At 44.5% G+C, this 12004-nt stretch overlaps 1 protein-coding gene across 10 annotated transcripts in view; it reads right to left on the bottom strand.

The window, feature by feature from the left end:
- Positions 1–12004, bottom strand: part of svila (supervillin a) — a 100831-nt gene that overhangs the window by 76136 nt on the left and 12691 nt on the right. For 4 of the 10 annotated variants that reach the window (XM_075452939.1, XM_075452938.1, XM_075452940.1 and 1 more), the window contains exons 1-7: positions 11147–11669; positions 6872–6935; positions 3920–4011; positions 3712–3775; positions 3495–3628; positions 2694–3420; positions 523–606 (exon numbers count right to left, since the gene is read on the bottom strand). In XM_075452939.1, the coding sequence (XP_075309054.1) occupies positions 523–606; positions 2694–3420; positions 3495–3628; positions 3712–3775; positions 3920–4011; positions 6872–6935; positions 11147–11204 (1223 nt within the window). In that variant the 5' untranslated portion in view covers positions 11205–11669. Of the gene's footprint in view, positions 1–522; positions 607–2693; positions 3421–3494; positions 3629–3711; positions 3776–3919; positions 4012–6871; positions 6936–11146; positions 11670–12004 lie in introns of those variants that run through there. The other 6 variants (XM_075452937.1, XM_075452941.1, XM_075452945.1 and 3 more) reach the window with 5 other exon arrangements.

Here is a 12004-nt window from a genome sequence, read left to right as displayed (position 1 = left end):
CACACACGGGGACAACATGCAGACTCAGGAATCAAACCTGGAACCCTCTTGCTTCCACACCACTCTCCGTGGGATCTTTAAGTTCACCAATAGCGTCTCTTCACAGTTTGTTCCTGGTTACACAATGACGCCTGCACTGCATAACCAACACACACAGGAAAAAAGAGCTAAAAGCTAGGATTACTTTGCTCAGTAGTGAGAGGTAGTCAGTCATTCTGTTTTACAGTATATAAACTGTTCCCCAGCAGTTTGTGCATGATCTGTAAAACACTTGGGATTAAAAACAACACAGCAACATGTGCATGAGAGATTAGAAGTTATATCTGTGGCCAAGGAGACGGGGCTGGAGATAGTGAGCATGAAGATGATGAAGTCAGCTGCCTCAACACTCAAACACAGACAGCACAGGAGCCAGACTGAGTGAAAACAGTGGGAGGGGATTAAAAGCACCACCAGCAGAGTCCAGCTGGACGGGGACAGGGTCAGCCATGATGAGGGGAGACACAACCAGCCTGGGTGTACCTTGATGGCCAGTTGATGACGGAGTGGGTGTCGCCCTCAGCATCAGTCCGGAGGAACCAATCAGTGCTAAGTTTGGCTCTCGCACTGCACCAGTGGAAACATGAGTGAGTGGGTGGGTGGGTGCTGAGCTCGTGTTCCAGAGCACACACACAACATCACACACAACAATGACTACAGCGTCAGCCTGACAGCAGGCAGAATGAGCTTGTGTTCCAGAGCAGCACTGAGGGATCACACCGTGCTTTTGGAAGAGACGATGCCAGCAGCAAAAGATAAAGACGAACACTTTAACTTAATGATCATAAAGGAGCAATGGCCACACAATGCACAGTGTACTTTATCAGAATGGATTTGCCAGCAGACAGCACCCTATAAGGTAAAAAGAATGTTCTGAATCCATCACTGCATCTGGAGACGGGGTTCAGGGAAGCTTGGTCCCTTCACCTGAGCGAGCTCTCATCTCCTGAAGCAGATCATCAGCACGGGCCTGAGCTCAACAGCAACCAGACACATCAAGTCGTACCTGAAGGCCGACCACAGAGTCAGAGCCAAGTGGAATTTATTCAGATGACACCTGTGCTCAGGTGAACTCACTCAGGTGGAGCTTTGTTTTTGCCACTGTTGAACTGATGGTGCAGCAGCTGCTCCTCAGCTTGTGCTCAGGTCCATTTCAGATTAGGGCTCTTCCTTTTATTTTGATCTATTCAATGTGCGCCATAATTAACAGCTATCCGTTTGCCCAAAGTCCTTTTTAAAGGTTTTACTTTGAAAATATCAAGATCCTGTAAAAGTTTTACAGCTTTACAGTCCTTCATGTAGTCACAACAATGTGCTCTGCCTCTGTCTGCCTAATACCAATGAGATCATCTTTGGAGAAACCACATGAACAAACCTGTTCCAAAGGTTAGAAACTTAAAAGGTCTGGGGTGAAGTGAGTCATGTCAGCCCCAAGGACTGGCAGTGAAGAGGCCTATTTGCTTCTTTTTCCTCAGGCCTGACTGCTCTTGATCAGGCCCAGATGTGGGTCACAGATGTGACCTTGGAGTCCCTCTGAGCTGCCCTGTAACACAATCACCCCCCTTCAGCACAAACACAGACACCCCGGACAAGTTTTGAAATCTGAGGAACAGACAGAATGGATTCATACAAAGACGTGTTCATGTGCAGCTGAACTGCGCTCTGCGCTGCATGTGAGCAGGACAGGTGACAAAATGTCTGACTGAGCAGAAAACTGTGAGCGCTAGGGTCAGACCAACATCAGGGTCCAAAAAGTTAAATCTGAGCCCCTGAGCATCACTCAACCATTCAGCCCAGATCCTAGAAACTGATGGTGCATACGCAGCGTAGCTTTCCTGGCTTTTCACTGATTCAACAAATGATTAAACACAACTGCTAAATATTGATGAATTAAGACTTGTTGGGAGCATGTACCAGCGTAACTTTAACTGAGATATCATAAAGGACTTCCCCAGCTCCTTCCCCAGAGCTGTTTGCCTTATGAACTCTGCTCCCAAATCTCTCAATATAGATGTATATATATTACCACTGCACTTTAATCCATATATTTATTTGTATTTCATTGCACTATCTGTAATTACTAATCTGTAAAAATGCACTATATTATTGCTTTCACTTGCACATTACTTCATTTATTTATTGAAAAACTACTTTTCGTTATGCTATACTTGTATATGTGTAATGACAATAAAGTTGAATCTCATCTCATCTCACTAAAACTGATATTTACTCAGACCTCTTTACAACACAGAGCATCAGATTAGGTAAAGAAGCACCCGGAACATTTTTTCTTTCTAAATGCTGGATCAATAAGAGCCAACAGTTGACTTAATCTAAACAGCCTCACAAAAAGCCCTTAGAAACTCCAACAACTTGGCCACTAATACGTCCTTTGGAATGTCCAAGTGTTCCATCTAAAGTGTCACAACATACGCACGCCATTTTTGCATTCAGTGGCCAGATGTAGGTCTCTGCTGCAGGACAGTAGACTTTGAACATCTAAAAAAGAGAATGATAGGGCAGGGGTCGGGCTCAAGCCCTGTGAACGTGGATTAAAAGCCCTGCTAATGCAGAGGAGATGAGCCTTTTACACAGGAAGACTAGGAACCATTCTATTTCTACTGAGGAGATGAAAAAAGAAAGAAAGCACTCACCCCTGTCTGCTGAGGATGTTGTGGGCCTGCTGCTCGATGAACAGATCCCCTGGAGACACTTCATGTTTGGGTGAGGACAGTGATGAATGTCTGCTCATTTTGGGTGAGCTGGCTGGCAGCGATGCCTCCAAACAGTCTTTAGTATGCACCCTGGCAGAGGAGGACAATGAAGTGACATCCATGTATGAAGATGAGGAAGACACGGGTGGAGCAGCCCTGCGCTGGTTCTCCAGGTTCATCAGCCTGTCCCTCTCTGACAGAGTCTCCGCCCGGGTTCCAGTCACCTCCCAGTTGGGATCAGGGTGCTTCTGTAGTGGTGCTGAGCCGCAGCCTCTAGAGATATTCCCTTGGGTGCTGGTATAAGCACTCAGGGTGATGTCCCTGCTCCCCCCCCTCACAGGTTCCACTCTGTTCTGCTTCTCTGAGCTGTCCGACTCTTTGCCACCACGGGGACAGCGAGAGGGATAGTCCAACTCTGGCTCCTGATCCAAAGAGATGCCATAGCGTTCGGCCAGTTGTCGTCGGCGCTCTGCCTTGTAGCGGGCGATTCGTTCAGCCTTGGACTCCAGCTCTCGAGCGCCGGTGGTGGAACCCGAACTCTGGAGTGGATCCAGGTGGATGCAGGAGGGAGGGTCAGTCCTGTTCTGAGCTCTGGTCTGATGATCTGGAGGCTTCAGGGGCATGCCTGGACTTTCAGATCCTTCCATGCCATACCTCTGAACCATCCCTTCAGACAGAAAACACAAGCTGTAATAAAGCTTTAAAAACAACTATCTGCTACTTTTGTTTCACCAGTCTTACCAGCACAGGGGTCAGAGGCCCTGGTGTACCGTGGTGTGTCCTCCTCCAGAAGCCGCTTGGCAACCAAGCTAGGCAGCAGGGATGGATGCACCTCACCCTCGATGCCCTCCAGCCGTCGAGCAATACGCTCTTTTCTAGATACAACCAAAAGGGAAATACTAGTCAACCTGAGACCAACGGCTCATGCAACCCTTTTATAGTCAGATTATTGTCTTACCTGTTCATTTCCCAGTCACTTCCACTTGTGGTAATGTCCTCAAACAGTTTCCTTAATTCAGAGACTTAAGAATAAAAAACTAAAATTATACTGATGTAACTGACTGAAAAGGAGGACAGCAACAGAACAAGTCTGAAAAGTGTACACTGAAACATTAAGATGAGATGAAAGCCTTTTATTCAGCAGAAAAACAATTCAACTTCCTGACCTTTGGGGAGACTGGCTGAGAGACGAACATTTATATCTTTGGTGTTTTTGGCTGGCTCGTCTTTTTCATTGAAGGAGAATTCTTTCTGGAAGCTGAGGGGTGCAGGAAAAATACTAACTGTTATTGAAACAGGACTGAGCTGTGGGAACAGGATTTGTTTGTAGACAGTTGTCAAGGCTTACTCAGAAAAACCCACATTTAAAATATTGCTAAAAGAAGGATCGGTTTGAAGTGATGTCAGGTATTTACAGTGCGTAGAAATGCAGAGACATTTCAAATCTCATCACGCATTCTGCCTCACACACATGCAGAAACATATTGAAGTCATTTATAGATGTGATGCAGGTTGCAACAGAGAGCTGGCAGTAGATAACCGATGTGAGGAAACACTTGAGTATTCCTTGTGAACAGCGTATATAAACAGGCACAACAAATCCTTTTCTATCACAACAGCATCTGTTTTCAGATCAAAATATTGCAGTGATCGGCTATCACCCGACAACAATTTAGCATTTAAAGGATGACCAGCACAGTGAGGAGGAAGTTCTGGTTTGCATACATAATGGCATATCCTGGGCCCAGCTCAGCTGTGCTGTGCTGCTGAGAGTGTTGGAAATACAGGAGAGACATGCATTTCTTTTTTTTTTTTCCTGGCTCGCAAAACAAGGTGATGTGTCCGACTGTGTGTCAAGACACTCCTGTTATGCCAGTGGGATTCTCTTTGACCAATCAGTGATCAGCAATGTTTTCCTCTCACTGTTCAGTACACGTTCAGCTCCCTTTGTCTGAGGCAGTTCCTGTACCTGGTAAAACCTCTGGAGTGGAAAAGGGCCATTGTTGGACTCCGTTCAGACTGCAGGCCTTAACGCTCAGACCTAATCTGTTGTTGGCCTGTTCAGAATACTCTTTTTTTATGTGGCCAATATTAGATTTCAGTGTAAACGCTTCACCATAATGAGTCACATGCGCAAAAAATAGCAGACGTCATGACGTGCCTGAGCAAAAAACAAAAATACATCACTGGATACAGGAGATAAAAATCAGAAATGGAGACGCTGGTTTCTATTTACATGCTCAAACTTCCAACGCGCCGCTAACATCTGTGCTCTCGTCCATCTTTAGAAAAGTCAGGCGCAGACTCATGCGCAGAATTGTGATGAACATCGATCGAAAGCGGCGTAGAAGTGGCATGAATTCTGATTTGACCATTCATACTGAGGTCGCATTGCAAAAGATCCCATCTGGTTATAAGCACCCGGGAGTATTATACTCGTGCTATCCAGAAAAAGTTTCTTTTTTACCATGTAACACAGGCTTCATCGATCTTTGACATCATTCTGTCCCTACTTTTCTCAATCGCTTCAGTGTGTACTGAAAGGACGATCCCTTCTCATGTTTTGTGATATTAGGCTACATATGCTGTTGAAGAAAAAGAACACTTGAAGATGTACATCTAACAGAACAGTGTAAGTAACACAGTCATCTCAAAAGGAACACATGTAGGAGAATTCTTCAGGATGAAGAAATCAATCACTGCAACATTTTTCGGAGCCACCCAAAAATTCAACTATTGACAGAAGGAAATGACTAAAAATACTCACTAGTATCTCAGTGGTTACAGCCTGGCCAAACTACAACAGATTATATTGAGCAGGAAGAACTAAGTGCACCTCTGAGAAATGATCTGTATAGAAAAGATGGTGAAAATGACTGAGGTTTATGTTTAAACAACACACCACCTTCAGCTGGGTTTCACTAAGCTTTGCCTAAAAGTTTGACTTATTTTCCCCTTAAAAATGTTGGATATATGGAACATCTGAATAAATGTGTATTGTGGGAATGTCCTTTTTTCAGATTTTCTCCCCTCATGATGACTTTACTTTTTTCTGTGGATGTCTTTCATTTTTGTGACTGGATTGACCTTAAGTTTCAATGACCATCACAAAGGAAATAGTCAGTTTCAAGGTGTTAGCGGAGAAGTTGCTGAGCTGCAAGTGATTTTGTTTTATTTTCCTTGGTAAAGATGGAAATTGAACACAATTTCAATATAAAATATTCACCTGGCAGCTGCCAGTTTTAATATCCAATCGGGATCGCAATAAAATTCTGAGCGATCTCAATAATCTGCTCGTGACCTACATTCGATAGGCTATCACATGGCAAAATTAAACTCAGCAACAGTATCAGTGTCTGCCGGCTGCAGTCTGCAGGTAGGACACGCCCACTTCCCTGCTGTGAGCAGCATGGCTGCAGTCTGCAGGTAGGACACGCCCACTTCCCTGCTGTGAGCAGCATGGCTGCAGTCTGCAGGTAGGACACGCCCACTTCCCTGCTGTGAGCAGCATGGCTGCAGTCTGCAGAGAGAGACTGAATCTGTTTCATCAGCTGAAGCTGCGCCAGCCGTTTGAGCACAGAGAATGCTAACTTTTTTTGATTAGTTTATGTTAGAGTGCGATGTCTGTCACTATAAACAGTCTTTAGATGCACACATGCGTTGTAGTTGTGTTCCCGGTCAACGTTTAGCAACATGTTTCCTGTGTCTCTTCTACAACAAGCCGAGTGAGTTTACTACATGTGAGGGATGAGTTCATCAGCTGAGACGTCGGGAGAGAGCTCCCGAAACGCAAGAGAGACCACCGCTGCTGGAGAGCAAACAGCTGACCGGTCAGATACAGGATTTTAATTTAAAATACCTGTTCTGCATTTATCTGAAACAGTTGTATAGTGTCACATGTCATGTTCAACTTTGACAGAAAATTTATATTTAATTCAAAATGAACCTTCTGATATCATCAAATCTCAATTAAGAGTAACAGGGAACATTTAAGATTCACATATTAGTTATTGGTTTTATATCGTGATATGACTTTTTCCTATATCGCCCAGCCCTAGTTTGTCTTGAAAAAGAGACCCAAACACAGAAGGAAAACGTCGCTGAAAGGCTTCTTTTACCTCAGCGCTCGCTTCTGCAGCAACCTGGGATTGCTGACTTTAACCGGCGTCTCACTCCCGAGACCTGTGGGCAGAAGAAGAGAGAGCAACATTTAGTCATGTCTCAGTGTTGGTCCATTCATTCCAGTCCAAGCAGCTTTTAAAGAGCAGACATCACTGCAACTGGGCATGTGAAGGTGAAGCATGCAGCCTGTCTGCAGCTCCTTGGCTCAGAACCACATGCATTAAGTGGACTGCCACAGACAAATTAAATGACGTGGAAAACAGTAAACTGCCTGCATCCATCACATCCAACAATAAAAAGGTCACTCCTCCACTCCTGAACCACCACTTCAAACAAATCATCACTGCATTTCCATCCAGAGACACTGCCTGCCTCCATCTAACATATCAGTGGGAATCAGCTCACACCACTGAGTCTTTGATAGAAGGCTGGCTGAAAAAAGCCTTATTGACCCTCATCACATCGCAATGGGGCTCCAATGGTGCCAGGAGGAGTCAAAGCACATCATGGCCAGCACTTCAAACACCTGCAATGAAGATACAGGACGGAGAAAGCGTTCCCTCCATTTCCTCATACGTCATGAGATACTTTTAAATACGAGTCCACGATCCGACCTGTTCAAGTTCAGCCAAAGGGCTGAAGATGCCATAAACACAGCTCCTATAAAACCTCACACACAGACAGTAGAGCCTGTAACAAATGTCTGCCTCACTTATTCAGGTCAAGTCTCAAACTTGTGCTTTTGGCTGCCCTTCCACATCCAAATGGCCACAGCCATGAAAGTAGAGACCACCTCACACCCCTAACTCACCCACTGCCCTACCCTAAACCCCGCCTTCCCCCCAGTGGCCATCTAGCCCTTACTAACTCGGTATCAAAGGTGTAAGGCACTAAGGGTGCAGGAAACTGCTCTGATCAACTTGGTACTAACTCCACGCCGAACAGCAAAAACACTGAGTGAAGTGACCAAAGAGGCGTCAGGATCTGAGCATGTGTCGCAGCTAAGATACAGGATTATCTTTGAATCCTGGGATTACTGCAGTCCAACCACAAACATGTTACTAACCGGCTGCATTTCATCACAATACAGTACACATGGAGTCAAAGCACTGCCCACCTACTCTAACAGCTGAGTACAACCAAACACCCTCACTGGGACAGACGGAAGAGGAAAGCATTTAAAAACACAGATGTGACACTATGGCAACAAACCTTGGGCTTAACAAAATGATGTTGATAAGCCAATTAGTTCTTCAACTACTAACAAGTACACAAGTAGTTCAGTCACAACTGTGGAGAAGAAACAGGACAAAAGGCAAAGCACACACCCTCCTTCACCCAGACTGAAGCACCTGTTGTGGATTCCCAGCCAGCTAAGCACAGACAAGCCAGAGCTCAGCTCTCAGCCATGGACCAGTCAGCACAGGCCGCTCTTCTATCACAGGCTGGATAACAATGTAGAAACAATTATATTGAGTGAGCTTTTCCTCACATCAAATATGTGCTGGCACACTTCTGAATTATAATTATTAATAATTACATAATGACAGGACAGTGCCATAAAAAGGAGTCATTCAGGGCGATGAGGACTGGGCCTTGCCTGCTGCGCACTGACTTAAATATCAGCACGATTCAAATCAAATCAAATCAAATTTATTTGTATACCACATTTCATGTACAAACAATTCAAAGTGCTTTACATAAAATAAAAGCATTGCAGCAGGGAGTGGAAGAAGCATTAAAAATACATAAAAGAATATAAAGAGAAACAAATAAAATCATTTAAATGAATTTAAAAACGAGCAACAGTCTAGATAAGTTAAAAGATATTTCATGCATAGACACATGAGAACAGAAATGTTTTTAACCTGGATTTAAAAATGTCTACATTTGGTGAAAGTTTAATCTCCACTGGCAGTTTGTTCCACTTGTTTGCAGCATAACAGCTAAATGCTGCTTCTCCATGTTTAGTTTGGACTCTGGACTGGACCAGCTGACCTGAGTCCTTGGATCTAAGAGCTCTGCTGGGTTTATATTCTCTGAACATATCACAGATGTATTTTGGGCCTAAACCGTTCTGGGATTTGTAAACCATCAGCAGGCTTTTAAAATCTATTCTGTGACCGACTGGAAGCCAGAGTAAAGATTTTAAAACTGCTGTGATGTGTTCAGATCTCTTAGTCCGGGTTAAAACTCCAGCAGCAGCGTTCTGGATGAGCTGCAGATGTTTAAAGCTCTTTTTGGGAAGTCCAGTTAAAAGAGCGTTACAGTAATGGAGTCTACTAGAGATGAATGCATGGATGAGTTTCTCCTGGTCTGTTTGGGAGAGGAAACCTTTAATTCTGTTGATGTTTCTGAGGTGGTAAAAAGCTGCCTTGGTGACAGCTTTGATGTGGCTGCTGAAAGTCAGATCTGAGTCTATCAACACTCCGAGGTTACCAACTCGCTCAGTGATTGTAAGGTCCAGAGTCTCAAGATATTTACCAACGCTGACCCTCTTCTCTTTGCTACCAAACAGAATGATCTCAGTTTTGTCTTCATTTAATTGTAGAAAATTCTCTCTCGTCCAGGTGTTTACTTCCTCCAGACACTGACACAGTACGTCTGCTGGGCTGCAGTCGTCCGGTGACAGAGACACATAAAGTTGTGTATCGTCTGCATAACTGTGATAATTGATGTTAAAATTCTGCAATATCTGACCCAAAGGGAGCATATACAAGTTAAACAGAAGAGGTCCAAGAATTGACCCCTGGGGGACTCCACAAGTCATGGCCACTCGCTCAGATTCATAGCTGCCAATTGTAACAAAATAACTCCGGCCTTCTAAGTAGGACCTGAACCAGTTAAGGACCGCTCCAGAAAGTCCAACCCAGTTTTCCAGCCTGTGCAACAGGATTCTGTGATCTACAGTATCAAACGCAGCGCTGAGGTCCAACAGAACCAGGACTGAAACATTACCAGAATCAGTATTCAACCTAATGTCGTTTAACACTTTGACCAGAGCTGTTTCAGTGCTGTGATGACGTCTGAAGCCTGATTGAAAGTTATCAAGACTTCCACTTTTCTTCAGAAAGTCGTTGAGCTGTTTAAATACAACTTTCTCAATAATCTTGCATATAAAAGAGAGGTTAGAGACAGGTGTGTAGTTGTTCATCATAGAGGCGTCTAGAGTTCTCTTCTTTAGGAGTGGCTTAATGGCAGCTGTCTTTAGTGACTTGGGAAAAATGCCTGATGCCAGTGAGCTATTAACTATTCGTAGGAGATCACTTTCTACTGAGGTAAAAACAGTTTTTAAAAAGTCAGATGGTATTATGTCCAGAGTGCAAGTTGTTGATTTCAGATGCCGAACTGTTTCCTCTAGGATTTTTAAATTAACAATATTAAATTGTGACATAACGTCAAGGTTATTTCTAGGTTTTAGACACAGATTAGTTTTAGATTCACAATGAATGGAAGACGTCAGGACCTGGATAATATGTTAAAAAAAAACAGCGTTTTAGATTTTGTCTGGCTTCAGCAGCTCCTATGCGGGAACAGACATGTTTGTGAAAAAGTGCATCATATAACCAACCAGCTACTGTCAAATACTCCCATGCGGCAACGGCAACTGTTTGGGTTTTCAAGACCTGAGGCATCTTTCTAAGAGGAATACTGTACTACTCAGGACCATGGCACTGTCATCCTGACAGTCAAGGCGGACGAGCTCATAATCATAGTTACACCAACAGACAGCAGATACAAACAACTGTGTTTGTTTTAAAGGGCTCAGTCATGTTAATCTGAGTATGTATGTGCTCTGTCAAAAAATCTTTTTCTGCTTTTGCAACTGTAAAGAGTCATTTTGTGACTCCTGGACTGATTCCACCTCTGAGATTACTGAGTGAGACACACTCCCAGCTGAAAATGTCTTCCCTTACTGATCAGTTCAAGTCGAAATAATGTTCATAATGTTGTCAAGTCAATAAGACATAGGTGAATCCAGCCATGCATAGCTACAGGATACGTAAATGAATCTGCTCTTCTAAATCTGAGTGGAAGTAACTGTAGAGCCAAGAGATGATTGCACTCCCTGAAGCCCCCTCTGCAGTGTGAACAGTCCCTTTTCTCTGCTACATTGTGTCCTTGACAGCTACAGCTGCAGTGCAGGGACAAATGGCTGAAAAGCAGGACAGTGAGCAGAGAGGAAAGGAGTCCACAGCTCACATTCCCAGCACACTCAAACACAGGGCAATCTGTCCCTCAGCTGAAAACACCAAAGTCATTGCTCTTACCTTGGCTGCAAAACTTGACATGACTCAGGTAATTTGAGATCCACGGGTTCCGGTACATTTTGGCAGTCGAGCAGAAGTTAAGAAAAGAGGTGAAACAGTGGGAAAGATGGGTTTGGAAGAGGGGCAGCTGCCCGAGAGGTGATGCAGCTACAAAAGCACTTTGTCAGTGCTCCAGAACAGACAGAGAGGAAGAGGAGGGAGTCAGGTAGGGCAAGGTTAGGGAGAGGCAAAGAAGGAAGGGAGGGAAGCGCAGAGAGAGACATCCCAGCTGCAATGCTGGCACAAGCAGAGAAGGTCCTGTAAGCAAACAGAGGAGCCGCAAAGGTCTGGCTGCTGCTTTGCCTGTTCCAAGATCCACCCTGGTTCCTCTCACTAACCAGCAGCCACTACAATGACAAGCGGCAGGCTGAAATCAGCTCAGCACGGGGTAAGCTCATTAGTCTCCGCAAGAAAATTAGGCTCTATCCCTTCTGCAGAGAGCAAAGTGTCCTCCTGTATGCTTCAGAATGAGCCTCACAGGAAGAGAGAATAGGAAAAAGAAGAGTGTCCCACGAGAATGCTGCCTTCCCTTCACACACACACACGAGTGGGATGCCAAAGAAACCAGTGCAGAGCTTGAGAGGGGGAGGGAAGAGAAAGCGTACGGGGTCTGGAGGATGGGAGTGGAAAAAAACAAGGACAAGAAGGGGGAAGTTAAAATGACTGTCTCAGTCAGGTGAGAAATACCAGTCGTCCATCAGAAGCAACTAAATGAAAGGAACACATGCAGCTGAGAAGACGTGGGAAGGGCGAAGAGAAGGTAAGAAAGAAAGAAAGCGCAAAACAAAGACAGGGAAATGGGAACTCAATTGTAAGTTA

The sequence above is a fragment of the Odontesthes bonariensis genome, chromosome 20 (genome assembly GCF_027942865.1).
Source record: "Odontesthes bonariensis isolate fOdoBon6 chromosome 20, fOdoBon6.hap1, whole genome shotgun sequence".
Classification (NCBI taxonomy): Eukaryota; Metazoa; Chordata; class Actinopteri; order Atheriniformes; family Atherinopsidae; genus Odontesthes; species Odontesthes bonariensis.
This window is presented reverse-complemented; position numbering and strand designations above follow the sequence as displayed.